This window comes from Delphinus delphis, chromosome 8 (assembly GCF_949987515.2).
Source record: "Delphinus delphis chromosome 8, mDelDel1.2, whole genome shotgun sequence".
Taxonomy (NCBI): domain Eukaryota; kingdom Metazoa; phylum Chordata; class Mammalia; order Artiodactyla; family Delphinidae; genus Delphinus; species Delphinus delphis.
Window position 1 is genome coordinate 57,395,808 of NC_082690.1, and position 19,983 is coordinate 57,415,790.

A 19,983-nucleotide genomic window follows, 5' to 3' on the forward strand; every position below is an offset into this window, starting at 1 on the left:
CCTTTCCTGCCAGGCTGCTCTTTCCCTGACGCATCCCAGACTTCCCCTGACCTCAGACAAGATGGAACGTAGGCAGTCAAAGGCAGAACTTAAGGGGTACCGCTTCCAGTGAATCATTAGCAACAAGAGCACACTGACATCCAATGCACGAAAAATGACATCATGGAGATCACTTATTTAATATCGTTAGGCTAAATATTATTTAATAATTTCTGAGATTTAGCTGTGCTCCAGCACTGTCAGACTTGGAATGCATTCGTATTTCCAAACAGAGGATTGATTTGCAGCCTTCACACATGATGATAATCCAGAGTTTGTGATACTTGAAAAAAAGACTTTCTTGTCCAGTTGTTTCTTTTTTTTTTTTTTTTTTTTTTTGCAGTGCGCGGGCCTCTCACTGTTGTGGCCTCTCCCGTTGTGGAGCACAGGCTCCGGATACGCAGGCCCAGCGGCCATGGTTCACGGGCCCAGCCGCTCCGCAGCATGTGGGATCTTCCCGGACCGGGACACGAACCCGTGTCCCCTGCATCGGCAGGCAGACTCTCAACCACTGTGCCACCAGGGAAGCCCTCCAGTTGTTTCTTTATGGCAAATTCCTAGAAATGGAATTGCTAGATCAAAGGATAGCAATTTTAAAGGCCTCGTTCACTAATTCACAAATTCAACAAATACTTATGATGTTCCAGACCCTCTGCTGGGCCCTGCAGTTACTGTAGTGCCCTGCTGCACTGGACCAGGCTACACTTTCCCCACATCCTTGACAATAGTGGGTACTGTGATTCTTTCTCTGTTTTGGCCGTCTACATGAAAATAGTAATATATTCCCAATGGAATCCCAAGATTTAAAGGTAAAAAATAAATACATAAAGAAGAAACTCTAGGTAAATATTTATATGATTATGGCATAGAGAAGGGTTTTTAAAGGTTTTTAACCTCAAGAGTGAAAGGATAAAGGAAAAGATTGATAGAATAGGCCATGTGCAAATTTAAAGCTTATATATGGATGTAGCCACAAGTGAGGAAGTCACGCTGACTCTTGTCCCTCCTCAGGCCTTATGTACACAGCTTTCCAGTGATGCTCAGGAGACTGCTGCGGAACACTGGGGTCTCTCATCATGGACTTGTCTAAACACCCTGAGGCCCCTAGAGCAGGGCTCTAGTCCAAACAGGGGGCCATGGTAGGTCACTGTTATGTAAGCTGGGATTTGCATAGACATAGATAGAGCCATAGAGAGGTAGGCAAAGGACAAGCTGGGAAACACAGTGGCAAAGAAATATTATGTCTTATTTTTATCTCTAATACTTATAGAGATTCATACCAATTAATAGGAAAAAGAATAGTAGACAACTAATTGTAACTGCTACGTGTTACTTTTACAATTAAAAAAGTAAAGACAAGGGTGTTTATTTACATGTTCAGCAACACTAACTGGGCGAATGGTCAAACGTTCCAGCCTCCAAACCCGGCACCTGGGACACAGAGAGGGCTTGGAAGCCCTGGCTGTCCTCCCAGGCCTCCCAGATGGGCTTGGAAACAGCCAAGAATGCCGTGTGAGCAACCAGACAAAGAAGCTGGTGCAGAGAAGTCCCAGGGCACTAAAGGAGGCAGAGGTCAGCTCCCTGCAAGGGGAGGGATGTCAGGAAAGAAGACAAGACAGCTGGATGTTTTAACAGCTTTATTGAGTTATAGTTTACATAGCATAAAATTAACCCCTTTTAAGTACAGTTTGATGAGATTTAGTAAATTTATGCATCGGGGCAACCATCCCTGAAAGATGGTATTAGAATATTGTCATCTGTCCCGCTCATTTACCATCAATCCTCCCTCCCACTCCCGGGCCTAGGCAACCATTGATCTTTCTGTTTCTATAATTTGCCTTTTCTATCAATTTCATATAAACAAAATCATATATGTCATATCTTCTGTCTGGCTATTTCATTTAGCATGATACTTTTGAGATTCACCCATGTTAGTTCATTCCTTATTATTGCTGAGTGTTATTCCGTTGTGTGGATTTACCATTTTCTTTATTCATTTATTGGTTGATGAATATTTGGGTTGTTTCTAGCTTTTTGGCTACCATGAATAATACTGTTATTAACATTTGTGTATCAATTGTTTGTAGATGTATATGTTCATTTCTTCTTGGTACTTAGGGATAGAATAACTGAGACATGTTGTAAGTGTATGGTTAATTTAAAAACAATGTTTTTTCCAAAGTAGCTGTACCATTTTACATTCCTATCAGCAATGTATGAGAGATCCAGTTGCTCCACGTTCTTGCCAACATTTAGTGTAGTCAGTGATCTTTATTTTAGCCATTTTAGTGAGTGTGGTGGTATTTCATTGTGGTTTTAATTTGTATTTCCCCTTAAAATGTGGTGTTGACCATCTTTTCATGTACTTATTTGCCATTTGCATATCTTCTTTAGTAAAGTGTCTATCAGTAGTTTTCCCATTTTAAAATTGGGTTGATTGTCTTTTATTATTGAGTTTTAAGAGATCTTTATATATTCTGGATACAAATTTTTATCAGGTATATGTTTTGCAAATATTTTCTTTTAGACTATGATTTGTCTTTTCCTTGCCTTAATGGTATCTTTTGAAGACTAAAAATGTTATTTTTGGTGAATTGAATTTATCATTTTTAAAATTTTATTGTTTTTGCCTTTTGTGTCATATCTGAGAAATCCTGGCCTACTCCAAGGTCACAAAGATTTTCTTCCATGTCTTCTTTATGAAGTATCATTTTCAGGTTTAATTTAGTTTAGGTCTATAGTACATTTCTAATTAATTTTTGTGTGTGGTATAAGTTAGTGGTTGAGATTAATTCTCTTTCCATATGGATATCCAGTTTTCCCAGCACCATTTGTTGAAAAGACTACCCTTTCCTCTATTGAATTACCTTAGCACCTTTGTCAAAAATAAATTGACCATATATGTGAGCAATGATATGATGGTAAATGTTTAACAACTAACTCTCTGGGAAAAAGAAGGGGCTTAATTTGTAGTGTTGGCCAATTTCCTGGTATGAATACTCTTACATGGCTCATTTCAAGCTACCAATAGTTTAACAGTCAGCTCACCAGATTCCTGAAAATTTGACAGTCAGCTCTGTAAGCCAGGATAGGCCAGCTTCAACACACTACTGTATACAAAGATCAATTTCTGAACTCTCTATTTTGTTCATATATCTATGTGTCTATTTTTATGCCAGTAACATACTTGATTACTATAGCCTCATAATAAGTTTTAAAATAAGGAAATATAACTACTCAGACTTTATCTTTCTCAAAAAATTTTTATCAATTCTATATCTCCTGTATTTCTATATAAACTTTAAAATCAGCTTGTCATTTTCTACAAAAACTCCTGCTGGGATCTTGATAATATTTGCTTTGAAATTTATAGATCCATTTCTAGATTTGCCATCTGAGCAATATTAAATCCTCCAGTTTATAAACATTGTATATGACTTCATTTGTTTAGGTTTTCAATTTCTCTCAGCAATATTATGTAGTTTTCAGTGTTCAGGCATTGCACTTCTTTTGTTAAACTTATTCCACAGCATTTTATTCTTTCTGATGCTGTTGTGAATGGATTTTTAAATTTTTTATTTTCTTGTTGTTTGAGACTAGTCTATAGAAATATAATTAATTTTTGTATATTCATTGTGTATCCAGTAACCTTGCTAAACTCACTCATTTGTTCTAGAACTTTTTGTAGATTCCTGATGAGTTTCTAAATGCAAGATCATGTTATATGCAAATAATGACAGTTTTACTCTTCTTTTCTAATCTATATGCCTTTAATTTCTTTATCTTGCTTTATTATACTGGCTGTGGCCTCCACTACAATGTTGAATAAAAGTGATAACAGTGGACATCCTTGCCTTATTCCTGATCTTAAGGGGAAAGCATTAAGTCTTTCACCATAGAGTATGATGGTAGTTGTAGGGTTTTGGTAGATGTCCTCTATTAGGTTGAGGAAGTTCCTTTCTATTCCTAGTTTACTGAGATTTTTTTAATCATGAAAAGGTGTTAGATTTTGTCCAACATTTTTTCTGTATCTATTAAGATGATCATATGGTTTCTGTTCTTTATTCTATGACAATGGCATATTACATTAATTTTTCTTTTTTTTTTTTTGTATCTTAAACCAAGCTTGCATTCCTAGGATAAACTTCACTTGTTAAATCTTCTTATATGTTGCTGGATTTGATTTGCTAATCTTTTGTTAAGGGTTTTAATATCTATATTCATGAGTAATATTGGCCTGTAGTTTTCTTAAAACGTGTTTGACTGGCTTGGTATCAGGGTAATACGAGATTTTACCCATCTTAAAATGAGTTAGGAAGTGTTCTCTCGTCCTCTATTTTGAAAAGAGATTGTTAGGCTGGGTGTTTTTTTGTTTGTTTGTTTATTTTTTTGCGGTACGTGGGCCTCTCACTGTTGTGGCCTCTCCCGTTGCAGAGCGCGGGCTCCGGAAGCGCAGGCTCAGCGGCCATGGCTCACAGGCCTAGCCGCTCTACGGCATGTGGGATCTTCCCGGACCGGGACACGAACCCGCGTCCCCTGCATCGGCAGGCGGACTCCCAACCACTGCACCACCAGGGAAGCCCTAGGCCGGGTGTTTATTTTTTCCTTAATGTTTGATAGAATTCAACAATATGAATTTTAATTCTAATGCTTGATAGAAGATCACCGGGGCTGGATTTTCTTCGTGGAAAGATTTTAAGTGACTAATTCAATTTCTTTACTTGATATACATTGATTCAGATTTTCTCTTTCTTTTTTGAGTCAGCTTTTGTGATTGGCATCTTTCTAACAATTTGTCCATTTCATCTATATCGTCAAGTTTAATGACATGAAGTTGTTCCTAGTATTTCCTTGTAATGGAGCTACACTTTAAAGAGTAACTTAGCATAGGTCTCAAGAAGTCATAAAATGATATTATCTTTAGCACCAGCTTTATTTGTTAAAAAAATATTCATCAAGTCCCTCCTATACACAGAGCAAAGAATGAGGAAACCTGGATTTATTGAGCACTTCACTGGATGTATCATACAATGTCCTTGGCACTTTTTATAGATCATCTCATAGGAGTGTCCTCCCAGAATTCTAGGTTTACCCAGAAGGAGGCAGCAGTCTTTCCCTCCTTTCAGGGCAACTCTCAGGGTTCCCATTTCCTGTCTTAGGAACCATTTTTCTGCAAGTAACGGACACAGGTCCTTGGGGACCCAACCATCCAGAAGAGAGTGGCCTCAACCAGATAACTATGGTCTTGTAGCACATCCCGCATTCCTGCGAATAATAAACGCAGACAATAATGCGAAAGTGGGGGCTAGCAAGCAAGGAAGGGGAACTGTAATTTTCTTATAACCTCTCATCTAGCTCTTACTCTTTTCTACGTGAGGTATATTTGTATGTGCACTTACTTTAACTACCACGTTCCCCCACTCTTATCCTCCACCTCTGCCAACTGTAGGTTTCTTATTTTGGACCCTTTTTCCCAACAGTTCCTAGCGTAGTGCCTGCTAGACACTGCAACCTAAATTAATTTGTGTAGAATCAAACTGACTCCTACTTTGAGCAGTTTTCATTTTTAACTATCTGTACTCATAATTCATATATATCATACTCATATATATCGTGCACATGGTTTTCTCTGTGTGAGGCGCTGTTTCCCAGGTGCACGGGGGCCTGTGAGCCCCATGCAGCCCGTGACAGACTGAGACAGCAGTTAGCTGCAGAATGAGCCATTTACCTAATGCGGGGAACCCACGTCCCGACACTTGTCATTGCCACCTGATGCCCATGCTAGATCTTTCCATGGAAGGGAAAGGAGGATGCTTTTCCTCTCATTCTCCGTTCACATTCGATAAGCTTCAAACTTTATATACTGACAAGTTTTTTGCCCAGTGTGTGCTTTCCTCATTTCAAAAAAAACTCACACATGGTGTGCATGTGTTTATTGGGTTTTAATGGATAAGAAGAGCAATCCTAAATGATTAGAATGCTGGCATTCTTTATAAGATTCCCTTTCACACAAAAGAAGCTGCAAGATGCAAGCAGTACATATACATGCATAGATCATAAAACTCCTCTCTTGACCCAGTCATCTCTAGCGGGAAGAAGCAATCATCCACTCCCCCTAGAAGGAGAGAGAAGCCTCTCTAAGCCCCCTGCAACCCACCAGGCCCAGGGATGTTCTTTTCTTTTTAATCTACAAATCCTACTTCCTTTAACCAACTCCTGACAATAGCTTGGTAACCGACAGCATTCGCTGACTGCTTCCAACCTGAGTTCAATAAGAAGCCTGCTTCCCTTCTTCTAGAACACTTTAATATAAAAGTGTGGACAGGATTTTTGAACAAAGACAATGTTTCCATGGCAACATAAATTACTGATGAAAATCTACAGGAAGATTTTAAACCACTAAGATTTAAAAGGGTGGTTTTCTTCCTTCATAAAGCAGTTGAGGAATGTTGTTGAAAATTTCGTTGTCAAGAGAATGGGGAAAGAAGTATCTTTCCCAAGGACTTAGACACATAATAAATAAATCTGGGGCTTATGGGCAGAGAAGTAGAATTTATATATGATCGTAGTTGGCAATAATCTATTATTCTAAGACTCCACTTCTGTCAAGAGGAGATTTGTACTAATTAACACATGTAGATATTCTTCACAGCAGTAAAATTGTCCTTCTATACTTCTGTTTCATTGTTTCTTGTAAATGTCAGGCTTTTCCAAATGAGAAATGAAGGACCAGCCTCTGTTCTCTTCTTTTACAACACCGTCTCTCCAAGGCCAAACCCTCTGCATTCTCCTGATGCCTCCCCCCTTCCTCTTCTGGGACCTGGCTTCATCAATCACCCAGCTCTCTCCCGTCTTCAGTCTCTCCCTCTGTAACTGCTCTTTCAATATCTCCCCTTGAGTCACTGCAAAAAAATGTGCTTAAGTGCGACAAGGCCTTAAGGAGTGAACATCTGCTTACAGTGGGCCCTCAGTATTGGAGATTCAATTAATCAGGCATTCATTGAACGCTACTTTGTTCAAGTCTAACATGAAATGCATTCAGAAATGAACCTGCCACTGGAAGCTTCTGTCCAAATTTTGTCCACATTGGGCACCAAACCGTTGACTGCAGTGGTCAGAGAACACAATAGCTGGACAGATATTTGATGTCTGTGTAATTGTTTAGACCTTCCCACTAACCGCGAGGTCAGTGAGGCTGGGGCAGCATCTGGCTTTCACACCGCATCTCCAGCCTCGTGACTGCGATGAAGAAGATGTTCAATCATTTTTCTTGAGCACGTGACTCTGTAATGAAAACCAAATACATTATGATACAGTTATCCGCCAAAGACTTGGTAATTCTGACGTTCAGGTCTTCTGCTACTAATACGTTCTCATTTAACCCCACATCAATCCTGTGAAACAGGCCTTGAGCAAATCCTTTCCAAATGAGCTCACTGAAGTTCAGAGCAAGTGAGGGACTGACTGGAGGGTTAGAGCCAAGATGGCACCCAGGTTTATTTTATTCCAGAGCCTGTGTTCTTGCCAGGGAACCACCGACTCTCTTCTGACCCAGGTTCGATGCTTGTTCCCACCTCCCTGCCCTCGGCCTGTGCTTCCCTGAGCCCTGTCATGTGCTGTGTGCACTGAGGCATCATTTTCTCCTGTGAGGGCCTGAGTTTCTTTGTTTCTGCTTGTGACCAGGCCCCCAGGCACGTATTTCTCAACCAGCTTTGCTGCATAGGAGGCTTTGCTACCTCTAGTGAAGGCTGCAAAATGTTCCCCCTCAGGTTCTTACCACCGGAGCATGGCCGTCTCTATTCACCTGATGCCACAGCTCTGCTGGGAACTTGAACTTCCTGGGCTCTGCTCACACCAGTGCTCTCTGCCTTGCTGACCCGAACCCTGGGTTGTTAAAACTCCTTTCAATGGGAAGAGTAATTTCTGATTGGGGTCTGTGTTAGAATTGATTGCTATGTAACAGATTACTCCACAACTTAGCAGCTTAGGCCAACAAACGTTAATGATCTCAGACAGCTTCTGAGGGCCAGCAATCCAGGAGCCACTTAGCTGGGGAGTTCTAACTCAGGGCCTCTCGTGAGGTCCCCTGAACGCTTGCCTGGGGCTGAGGGTCCACTTCCAGGACGGCTCACTCATATGGCTTTTAGCAGGAGGCTCGGTTCCTTGCCCCATGGACCTCTCCCTAGGGGCTGTTTGAGTGTCCTCGTGATGTGGCAGCATGCTGTCCCCAGGCTGAGTGATCCAAGAGAGGGAGAGCAAGGACGAGGCTACAATGGCTTTGCGGTGCAGTCTCGGGAGCTACATACCATCACTTCCACCTTATTCTGTTTATTGGAAGCAAGTCACTAAGTCCAATCACATTCAAGGGGTGGGGGATTAAACTCCATCTAAGGGAAGAATGTCAAGGAATTTGTGGACATACTGTGAGAAGTGGTATATAAGCCATAAGACGCTCGTGTAGCAACCTTATGCCCCCTCCCTGGCTGGGGCAGCCCAGGGACTTCCTGTTTAGCTGTTCACAGGGGTGAGGTGGAGGCTGCATTCTGAATCCATGTCCAGGGCACAGTGAGGATTACACAGATGCAGAAAGACAGTCCTGACCTTCAACAAGGGCACAGTCTGGGAGGGAAGGAAGATATCTACACAGGTGGCCTAGGACAAGCTGGAAGACAGTGAGTGCTACCAAGAGATGAAGGTCAGAGGAGGAAGGCCTGATTCAGCCGTGGGCCTGGGGACTCCCTGGAGGGGAGAGCACTGGATCCTGGCACGCAAGGTCACGTAATGCTTTAGCAACTGGAGGCGTGGAGGGAGTAGCGTGCCAGGAAGGGGAACCGCACAGCAGGAAAGTGCAGTCTGTGTCTGGGGAAGGGCAGCGTGGAGTCCTCCTGGGCAGAGTTGGTGATGGTACCCGTGGCACAGTGTGGTTGTGAGGACAGCGTAAGACAGTGCAGTCAGAGAACCTGGCACGCAGAAAACACTCACTCACTGATGATGCGGATGACTGATGAAGGTAGAGAAATGAGGCTGGAGTGGTCACCTGGGGCCAAGTCCCAGGGCTTTGCCTATCATCCTAAGGAATCGTGACACGTGGCAGCTAGAAGGGACCTTAGCTGGGACTTGGTCCTTCAGGACACTGGGAACCGCTAAGGTGCTCCCACAGGGGAGAGTGCGCTCACAGCCGAGCAGATTTATCCTGCAGCATGTCTTGGGTGGGTCCAAGTGAGGAGATGGGGGCCAGGATCCTGGTGCTGTGGTCCAGGGAGAGGAGGCGTTGAGGGCCCAGGGGAGGTGGGCACAGGGGCTGCACAGGAGGAGGTGAAGGTACAGCATTTGTTGACTCCTTTAAAAACTCTGCCTGGTCAGCACAATCCAAAAGCTCTACTTCAGCAGCTGCTCTAAGCGTGACTGTGCTGTGATTTGAAGGTCCCGAGGGAGCAGCCCAGGAACATCTTGTCCACCAAGTCCCCACACACTGAGACGGCTCACACCGGCCCAGGCTCCCCTCCATAGGTTTCTCCAGCACACAGGGGCCATCAGCAGAGTCCCGTAAGGAGTCCTTATGCCCAGACCCGAACATAGCAGTGGGGCCACTTCTCTGTGCAGTTGACTCACCCACAGAGGGACATCGTAGTCCCAAAGCCATTCTCTGCCCCTGCAGGGATTATTAGGACATCAGTGATGCCCTAAGCCTCAAGTGATGGGGTCCTTCTAGGGGACAGTGAGGCCTTGGCAATGTGGTTGGATCATCCAATCCCCATGACTTCCTTACATCCGGATACAGGAGAAGCCTTGGCACGAGGAACAGCTCTGGGAGGCCAGCGCAGCAGCCTGCAGATGTGGAGCCTCCCAGTTTGCCCAGAGCCTCACCGTGGTGTGTACCAGACAGGCTGAAGGGCAGTGCTTTTTTGTGTTTGCTGCCAGGATCCAAAGTCGCTATGAGCTTGAGGTGGGTTACGCACCCACCCCCAAGTGTGGAGAAGCAGACAGAACGAGGCCTTTGAGTCAGGCAGACTGCGGTCCAGTAACTGCCTGACTACATACTGGCTTGTACTGGCTTGGCTTGGCGTCCCTTCGTTCCCCCCCCCAACCCCCCCAACCCCCACCCCACCCCCCCCACCCCCACCCCCGTGCTCAGTTCCTCACACACAGCATGGGGTGAATAACAGTGACCACACAGGGTGTTCAAAGGCTAAAGCAGGGTTAGATTCTTAAAGGGCTCAGCCTTTTAACAAGTAGGTGTTGGGCAAGTGTTTGTTAAGTTTTCCTCTCCTTCCCTGTCCTGATTCTCCACGGCCCCCAGCCAGCCCCTTTCCCACCTGAGGCAGCTTCGCTCAGCAGGGGCGCTAGGTGCCTCCTGTCCATCTAGGGAGGATGGATTCTGTGGAAGCTTGGGTGACTTGACATGTTTACTTTCATGAGGGAAACTCTTCCCGACAAGAACTTAAGACTTGCGGCTCATGGGTTTTAGGGACGTGGTTTAAGCAGTAATAGAAGCCCCGCGTGTGAGCAGCCTTCACAAGTCTCTGTAGTTGAACAGAACCCTTGATTTTCTTTGATTCTCCAAATGTTTCTTGGATGTTTTGCTCTATGCTATTCAGGGCAGCAGGGAAACACAGATAAACAGAGCTCAGTTCCTGGTGAGAATGGCCTCTGGCTAAGGCAGGAGACAAGTTTGTGAGACCATCATCATTTCAGCATGATGGGCACCGGACAGAAGCATAAGATGTTCTCTTGCTTCCAAGGAGCAAGCTCTGCACCATCTAGGCAGGCAGGAAGGGCTCAGGAGGAGGGCCAGTTGCTGACCAGAAAGGAAATCAAATAACAGCTGTTTCTAGTAAATGCCTACTGAATGCCAAACCCTTCAATCCTGAGAGGAATGTAGGAAAGATATGGAGTGTGGCTCTCAATGATGGCCCGGGAGAGGGAAGGGTTCTGGCGGGACTGAGGACTGAGGTCCTCGCCCAGCCAGGCCCCTAACCTGTAGTCTGATACAGGGTAAGTTAAAGAATATCCCTCTGCAGCCACGCAAATGAGATTGGACTTGAAGGAGAGTTCTGTCATGAATTTTCTGTTGTATATGTTATCCCTCGAGAGAGACAAACGGACTCATGAAAGAATTAAAGAATGTGAAACTGCTAGGTAACCACAAAGTTGGACAGTACAGTAGAGGGTCCAGGAGCCAAGAGCTGGGAGACTTTGGGCTGAGTAATCCAGGAGGGCTTCCTGGAAGAGGAGAGCCCTGAGCTGGGCCTTGGAGAATAACTAAAATTGGGACAGTCTGAGAGGAGGAGGACACCATCAGTGGAGGAATAGGAATAGTGCTGCCTCGCTCAGAAGTGTTCAGCGGCTCCCCAGGCCTCCCACTAGCATCCAGGCATGGCATTCCAGGCTCTGTACAGCCTGCTTCTAGCTCCTGCCTGCCCGGTCACCATGCCATCCCTCCAAGAGCCCCACCCTCCCGCTCCCTGAGTGGTTCAGCCACTCTGTGAACCTGCCCCAAATACCTCACTGCTGCCTGATTCCCCCCACACACTTCTCTATCAGCATCCTTCAGTGCCCCCTTCCCCACTTCACCCCTCAGAATAAAGCATCCTTTCCCCTCTATCCTTCTGAGCTCTGTTCCATTTGCTTCATTCTGCCTTTTCTTAGGGTCACACATGGACAGACCCTGACTCACTAAACTGTAGAGACCTCAACCTTGGCTTCCTCCTCTCTGTGGGCCACGTGCCATAGCCATGGCTGGAGTTTGGCAAATGCCAAACAGATGAATGAATGAATGATCAAGCTGAAATCTGGTTGCACAGAAAGGGGAATTGATGGTTACAGGGGACCATGAACTCGTGGCAAAAGGAACTGGACATGACTGACCTGAGAGTGTGGCCCATACTGCTCTGGGAGGAGCATCTCAGGGCTGGGGGAGCTCAGGTATTCTCTGTGCAGTCTGTCATATAAACCCTCCACAGCATTGCAGACAGGAGGCCACAGCCTGCACAAGCACCTCCAGTGAGGGCCACCAGCACGCTGCAGCTCCAGCACATTGTCCGAGTGCAGTGGGAAGGATGTGGGCTGTGGAGCTCGACTGACCTGGGCTGAGAATCAGCTCTGCTATTTGCCAGCTGTGTGGCCTTATGCAAGCCACTTAACCTCTCTGAGCCTTGGTGACCCTCTTTCATAAAAGGGAAATAATACTGCTTCCTTTCAAAGTTGTTGTAAGGATTATAGAGAATATACAAAAGAAAAACAACCTTCCAGCTTTATAAGAGGTGACTAATGAATGGTACATAATTTTTTTATGACACATGATTAATTGTTCCATGTGGCTGGGGAAGGTTTTGTGGAGAGTTCAAAGAAAGTTCTAGGTAATAGAATTTGGGTTTAAACCTAACAGCCTGTTATAAGTACAGTGAACTTATTATGGGACTCATTAACACATCCCACGTGAAGATGATGTACCAAAGTCGTTCAAGACCAGGGTGACCAAGCTGTCCCCACAAGGACACGTCCCGTGGTTAATGCTCACAGAGAGACACTTACCAGCCCACAGGGGCCGCTGCAGAGAGAGAGAGAGAAAGCTGCAGAAGCTGGCCTGGGAGAAATGACCCAGAATCAGTGCTTGGGGCCAGTGTATACCTATCTCAGCCCTCATTCTGCAAGCAGGCAGGCAGGCAGGGGTGGGAGCAGAGAATCCGGGTTTCTGCCATCGTATTTTGGGAGCCAGGCTGTTACTGCTTTGGCTACTGGGAGATGCAGGCCAAGTATCAGGGCCCGAGGGTGGGAGGAAGGAAGGGAGTCCTGGCGCCTCAGGCAGGTAATGGGGCCCAAGCCCCAGAGGCAGCCCGGGCCAGCACTGGGCCTGTGTGTAGAGCCAAAATGGCTCAGAAGTCGGGTCACGGTAACTGGTCGAGGCTACAGAGGTGAATGGGGGGAGGAGGAGGAGGGAGGAGAGGCTCCAAAGGCAGCCTTGAAGCCGAGTAGGTGGCCGCCATTAACAGAATCAGGAGGGTCTCAACCCTCCTCCCAAATCCCCTCTCTTCCCAGTTTCCACGGCTCAGGGGGGTAGTGTCCCCACCCACAAACCCAAATATCTCTCCAAGCCTGGCCTCCCTCAGCTCAGCCATGTTCGAGTCCCGCCCATTTCCCTCGACTCAGTGCCGTGTTCCGTCCCCACTGCCACGATCCTGGTTCAGGTCTCCGCTTTCCTCCCGGCTCACTGCACATCCCTTCTGGCCTCCCACTCCACCCCTCCCCCTCTGTCCCCATTCACACTGCTACCAAAGTTCTCTTCCCCAAGAAGAATCTGGCCACACGCATCCATGGCTTGAACTCATCTGGCAACTTCTTGTTACAGTCAGACCATCCCCTTGACGTGGCTGGCAGGACCTTCATGACCTGCCCAGCCTCTCCTGTCCTTCCCCACCAAGCTTCAACCCAGCCGCCCGAGTTGCCCGCAGGTCCTCCTGGGGGGCTGGGCCTCTCGTGAGCCTCTTTGCATGCCCCCCATTTTGCCTGGAAACCCGCCCCGCCACGTTCGGCCGGCTCCCTGTCAATCTCCATGACTCCTTCCAGAACCCGCCCCCCAACTCCCGGGCTGGTGCAGGAGCTCCTCCCCTGTGCTCCCCACTCCCTCCTCCTTCGTGGAGCCTATCTTATTGTCCTGGAGTAAACTCCAGTCCCTCCCTCTCCCACACCTTGAGTTCATCCTGCCAGGCAGACCTTAAGCACTCAGTAAATGTTTTATAAATGAATGAATAAATGAATGAATGAATGAGTGCAATGGAGCAGTGAGGGAATCCAAGAAGAGTAGAGAACTTGGCAGGGGAGACAAGATGATTTGGTTCTAGGGATGCTGAGTTTGAGTTGGTGGGGCATTTAGAAGTAGGTCCAACTGCACTGAAAAGGCAAGTCTAAAGCTTCGGGAGGATCTCTTAAGAAACTGTGGTCAGTCTGCTCACACATGAGCCAGTGCCCCTCAGGAGCTCAAATGACCAGGATATGGCTCAGTGTTACCAAACCAGCTTTATCAACTCAGAGGCCCTCAGAGCCTGAAGGGCATTATAAGGACATTGTCTGGTCAATTCTTTTTTTGACAGATGAGGAAACTAAGGCTCAGAGAGGGGAGGGGCCTGCTCAGCATCTACCTAGAGGCAGAGCTAAGGCTAGAATTCGTGTGTCTCCTTGGCAGCCTGAGCTCTCTCTACCGTCCCCTGTGGCCTGTTGTTTGTGGCACTCGTGTCTGAGCCCTGAAGGAGAGAGTTACCATGAGGATGAGAGAAGGTGCTGGAGAGCCTCACTCCACAGATATTCGTACACTGGCTCTTCCTTTCCCACAGCACAGCTTCTCATGGCCCCAAATCAGGGGAGACTGATAAAGACCTCAGAGCCACAGAGCTTATGTACTGGATGTCTTGCACTCAACAAACAGGATGGACCCTGTGGCCTACATCAGCAGCGACATTTATTTTACCCTGTTTTGAACACTGTCACCATCTACTCTCCAGTCCTGTAACAGATCAGATATGGCTCATTAGAAACCAGGAGAGAGATTGCTATGAAGAAGCAAACTGACACACTGACTCAAAAAACACCAAATAGGGATCATTTAGGGTAAGGACCAACAGCCATTCACACCAAACCCACCAAGACTCTTACACATCATGTATCCCAACACAAGTCCCCATGGTGACATCCGGTTGTGTTCAGTACATTTTGCTTATTTATGACCTGCAGGCATTTAGACATTTCATAAGGATTTTCATCTAAAGTGATTGAGATTGTTAAGGTTCAGGTAGCACAAGAAGCAAGCCCTCTGCTATTTTGAAGAGAAGTATTAACTTTAAAGATTCAGGGTTACAGAGCATCTTCATCATGACAAAGGAAGGAACAGAACTGGCTTTTTTGTTTGTTTGTTTTGTTGGTTAGTTGTGGGGTTTTTTTGTAGAGTTTTTTTTTTTTAACATCTTTATTAGAGTATATTTGCTTTACAGTGGTGTGTTAGTTTCTGCTGTATAACAAAGTGAATCAGCTATATGTATACATATATCCCCATATCCCCTCCCTCTTGTGTCTCCCTCCCACCCTCCCTATCCCACCCCTCTAGGTGGTCACGAAGCACGGAGCTGATCTCCCTGTGCTATGCGGCTGCTTCCCACTAGATATCTGTTTTACATTTGGTAGTGTATATATGTCCATGGTACTCTCTCACTTCGTCCCAGCTTACACTTCCCCCTCCTCATATCCTCAAGTCCATTCTCTACGTCTGTGTCTTTATTCCTGTCCTGCCCCTAGGTTCTTCAGAACCTTTTTTTTTTTCTTAGATTCCATATATATGAGTTAGCATACGGTATTTGTCTTTCTCTTTCTGACTTACTTCACTCTGTAGGACAGTCTCAAGGTCCATCCACCTCACTACAAATAACTCAATCAGAACTGGCACTTTTTCGTTTGGCCACAACGTACCAGGCACAATGTCCAACACGTTGTCTCACTTAACAGTCACAGCTCTCTAACCTCACACACAGCAGCATTCGGTCGTATGTGCTGAACTCATAAATGACTGAATGGATTGAGTTTTTTCAGCCTCATGTTAGGTATTGTGAAAATGAGGCCTAAAGATGAGAACTGCCTGTCCATGGTCACACAGTGGGAGCTGGGAGCCCGTGCTCTTTCTCTGAACTACTGCTGCTGTTGTCACAACCTGCCTCTACCGGGCAGGAAGGAACACTTACACTTACGCAGGAGGAGAGAGTGAGTTCACTCTTCAGCCACACATCAGTCAGCCCGACAAGCACTCACTGAGAACCCGCTGCGCTCGCCGCCCTGTGTGAGAGCACTGCTTCTGGGTATAGGATGTATCGTATCACTGAGGCTTTCTTTGATTTGCAGGAATGAGTTCAGAGCATGGACGGACATCAAGCCCGTGAAACCCATAAAAGCCAAGCCCCAGTACAAGCCCCCGGATGATAAGATGGCTCATGAGACCAGCTACAGCGCCCAGTTCAAAGGCGAGGCCAATAAGCCAACCCCAGCTGACAATAAGGTCATTGATCGCAGAAGAATACGCAGCCTCTACAGCGAGCCCTTCAAGGAACCGCCAAAGGTGAGACTGAACTTCTGGGGACCCATCAGCACTGTCTGGCATGGAGGGGTTAACTGCAGCAGAGATTGGTGGGGTGGGGAAGCGGGTACTGCCAACTCTGGCCCCGCCCCCAAGGGCTTCTTTAAAGCCCCTCCTTTCCTTCACAGCACACAGAGACAGAGGGGCTTCTTACCAGGGACCTTTGCTAAATTCAAAGTGAATTTTTAAAGGAACATTACCTAAAATGAAAACAGCTTAAAGACTGGTAGCCTTCCAGAGAACTAGCTTCTGATTTTGAGAACCCCCCCCCCAAATGGCAGAAAATCTCACATGAGCCCTAAATCCCCTTGTCTTAAAATAACTGTGCTTTTGCCCCTGAAGTGCTGACCCAGCCTTGGAGGCTTCCTTGCCTGACTTCTTTCCCACCCAGCCCCTGCCTCATCCTCAGCTCCAATCACTGGACACTTCTTTACCTCCCAAATCCCTAAACATCACCTGCCTTTTGTTATCCTTTCCCTCCAGCCAGCAGCAATTCTCAGTCTGTCACATCAGCTGCAAGATGTGTTCCAAGTAATTTGCTACTATAATAAACAGTTTGTGAATGATTTTCATGCCTAAGTAAGTTACAGTGGATTCAGGGATTTTCCAGTGACATCAGAGCTTTGCCTTATTTGCATCGCAATATGCATTCATGAGAGGGAGAATCATGTTGGAGACTCTGCTGCTGAGGCGAGAATCATACACGCCATAGCTTATTCTATGATGTCAAGCCATACGGAATTGTGCAATTATCAGCTCTCCTCTCTATAAAAGTCTGAAAACCTAAGAGCCTTTGCTCTGCTTTGCCCTAAAGTCCTGCAGTCAAGTGGAGTCTCCTCTTTGGCCCAGGACTGGTTTACAGGTAAGGCAACTACCCAACCCAGTTTGCCTAGACTACTCCAGGTGAAGCATTGAAAACTCCCTATTCCATGAAAGCCCTCAGTCCTGGGCAAACCAGGACGATCGGTTACCTTATTTCCAGGTCAGGGGTGACTTGAAAACCCCTAGACTTCATTGAGTGGATGACCCAGCCTGTGAGGCCCAACATCATCTCCGTCCACCTTCCACAGATGAAGTGGGACCCAGGACATGGGGTTGACTTTGGACAAAAGAAGATTCAAGTAGAGGAGCGAGGGAAGATTGGGGAACGTAAATCCAGAGGTGGGTGGGAGGAGGGTGGCATATTGAGGCATCATACCCAGTGGCCCAGAGTTCTTGAAAAAGAGAAGAAAAGACCATCTTCCAGGAATGAGGGGGCAGAACTGGCAGGAGGTAGCTTGGGGAGAGGGAAGTGGGCTTGAACAGCAGCCCTGGGGAAGACCGTCTGGGAAGCCAGCCAGAGGGGAGGAGGGGATGGCTGGACAGCGCTGAAGGGCTCACTGGGCGAGACTGCCCGCCCAAGCCTCTCAGTGAGGACGTTTGTGCACAGGAGCTCAGAAACAGGAAAGGCCGGCTCCTGCTGTGGTAGTAAACCGCCCAGAATCTCAGTGTCTTCCATCAACAAAGTTTATTTCTTTTTTATTTTTTGCGGTACGCGGTCCTCTCACTGTTGTGGCCTCTCCCGTTGTGGAGCACAGGCTCCGGACGCGCAGGCTCAGCGGCCATGGCTCACGGGCCCAGCCGCTCCGCGGCATGTGGGATCTTCCTGGACCGGGGCACGAACCCGCGTCCCCTGCATCAGCAGGCGGACTCCCAACCACTGCGCCAACAGGGAAGCCCAACCAAGGTTTATTTCTTACCAGTATGGGCCCACCGTGGGTGGGCTGCAGCTCTCTTCCTCGGCACTTCTTCCATCTAGAACTCAGGGTGAAGAGCAGCCTCTCTGTGGCAGAGGAAAGGGGCACATTGGGAAGCACAGGCTGACTGTTGATCTTCTGTCTGGAGGTGACCCATCACCTCTGCTCACATCTCATTGCCTAAAGCCACTCACGTGCCTGCCTGAGTTGAGCAGGATGGTGAGGTACAGTCCTCCCGCGGGCAGGGGCAGCAGGGAGTGCATCACAGAACACAGTCCGCCTGGCGGGGCCCGGGACGCAAGGGCTGGCGGCGGGAGCCAGTGTGGCCAGCGAGAGGGCAGCCAGAACGGCTGACGGGGGGCTTCAGAGGGGAGATGCCGGATGCCCTAGCGTCCCTGAAGAGGCTTTACACGCCACGCCCCTCCGAGTCCTGTGTTGTCACTGTTATCCTTTCACTAATCACGTCTTCTCTCTAAATTCGTCCTCCTACTCCCTCCCCTTCTGTGTTTCTGTTCGCCGTCTGTCTGTCTCTCCGTGCAGGTGGAGAAACCTAGTCTCCAGAGTTCCAAACCAAAAAAGACCTCAGCGAGCCATAAGCCCCCGAGGAAGGCCAAAGACAAGCAGGTGGTGTTGGGCCGGGCCTCCAAGAAAAAGAGCGCGGAGGGCGCCAGCGCTGCCCCGCCTGCTGACAAGGAGCAGAGCGCAGAGATGAACAATAAGCTGGCTGAGGCTAAAGAGTAATGCACTGCACTTCCCTTGCTTCTTCTCTTCCTTTTCTTTTTTCTTTTTCACTAACCAACAAAAAAGGCCACAAAATTGATTAGAGGCTTCCCATCTGCATGGGTCCTGAACGTCCTAGGAGCTCTTTGGTTTCTTTGAACAGACGGATCCTGTTTCAGAGACTGGGCGGCCTGCCTCCTGTGCAGATCTAGAGCAGGTCTGCACCACGGGCCCCTGGACCAGCCAGAGCCTGTGTGCAGGGCGGTGCCTCCTGGCGGGGGAGAATATACCTGCCGAGGGAGGCCCGGGGACCACAGGGGAACCGTCCTGGCGGTGCTTAGACATGAATGTAGGGCGTCCCCCTCCTGTTCCTCCCCAGGGTCTGTGCCAGTGATCAATTTTGAACTTTAGGTAAAAGTGTTCTTTTCCAAAACTCATGCGCTATAGAAGCTTGACCTGGGCTTCGGCAATTGACAAAATTTGTGGAAATATTTAACAAGCAAACAAAAATATTCTGGCCTTCATATCAATAAAATGAGTTGCGTCTGTTAAGTTTAAGTAATTTTTTCATAGACTCTTCTGTTAGAAACATGTGACTGCATTTAGTTTCCTATCAGTGGGCTTTAAATCATATACCAAGTAAATGATGTGCCACTGATGACCAAAACTAGGCCAGGGCAGAAAGATTAGGTGTTGTAGGTACACTCCAGACAGCATAGGAAGATGACGAAAATGAGGAGATTGTTTTCCTGTTAACTCTCCGCCTATCCAGTGCTGCAGATTTTGCAAAGTGACTGGTTACAGAGGACTGAGGAAGAAAGTTCAAGGTGTAAAGAGAGTGTGTTTAGAATGTGGCTTTCTTGCTTCCGAGAAACACACAGCAGGAAGCAGATGTAGTGGCTGCTGTGACAATGTTTACTGTTCCTGCCTGGGCTCTGCTTGCTCTGTTCCTCAGAGAGGATAGGAGATGCTGAACTTCAGGTTATGGGAAATTTCTGTGACTTAGCCTAAGACGAGGACAGTTCCCTGCTATGTGATTAGCAAGCATTTTTGACCTCATTTCTGAATAAAAGCAGCTCTCCCTGCATTGTGTGTCTCGTGTCTGTGTGGCCGAAGCTGCCAGTGGCAGCAGTGCCACCTTAGCTGTGCTAGAGTTGTGCTGTAGGCATTAGCCAGGGAGCTGTGGAAAGACCCCACATACCTACTAGAAAAATTACATTTGCAAACCCCGTGGCGGCGTGTAGGTTGCGCAGTACTCTTTATTTCCCACATCCCCAGGGTGCTTCCTGTCGCCGTCATTCTGAAATCGCTGGGCTGTTGTGTGACACCAGCCTCTGCTCAGGCGTACTTTTCTTTTGTAATAAAAGTGGTAAT

At 47.1% G+C, this 19,983-nt stretch overlaps 1 protein-coding gene across 1 annotated transcript in view; it reads left to right on the plus strand.

Annotated features, from left to right (window-relative positions):
- The window catches only part of MAP6 (microtubule associated protein 6), an 88,575-nt gene that overhangs the window by 43,326 nt on the left and 25,266 nt on the right, over positions 1-19,983 (plus strand). The window contains exons 2-3 of the mRNA XM_060018255.1: positions 15,922-16,135; positions 18,430-18,626. Coding sequence (XP_059874238.1) covers positions 15,922-16,135; positions 18,430-18,626 — 411 coding nt within the window. The remainder of the gene's footprint in view (positions 1-15,921; positions 16,136-18,429; positions 18,627-19,983) is intronic.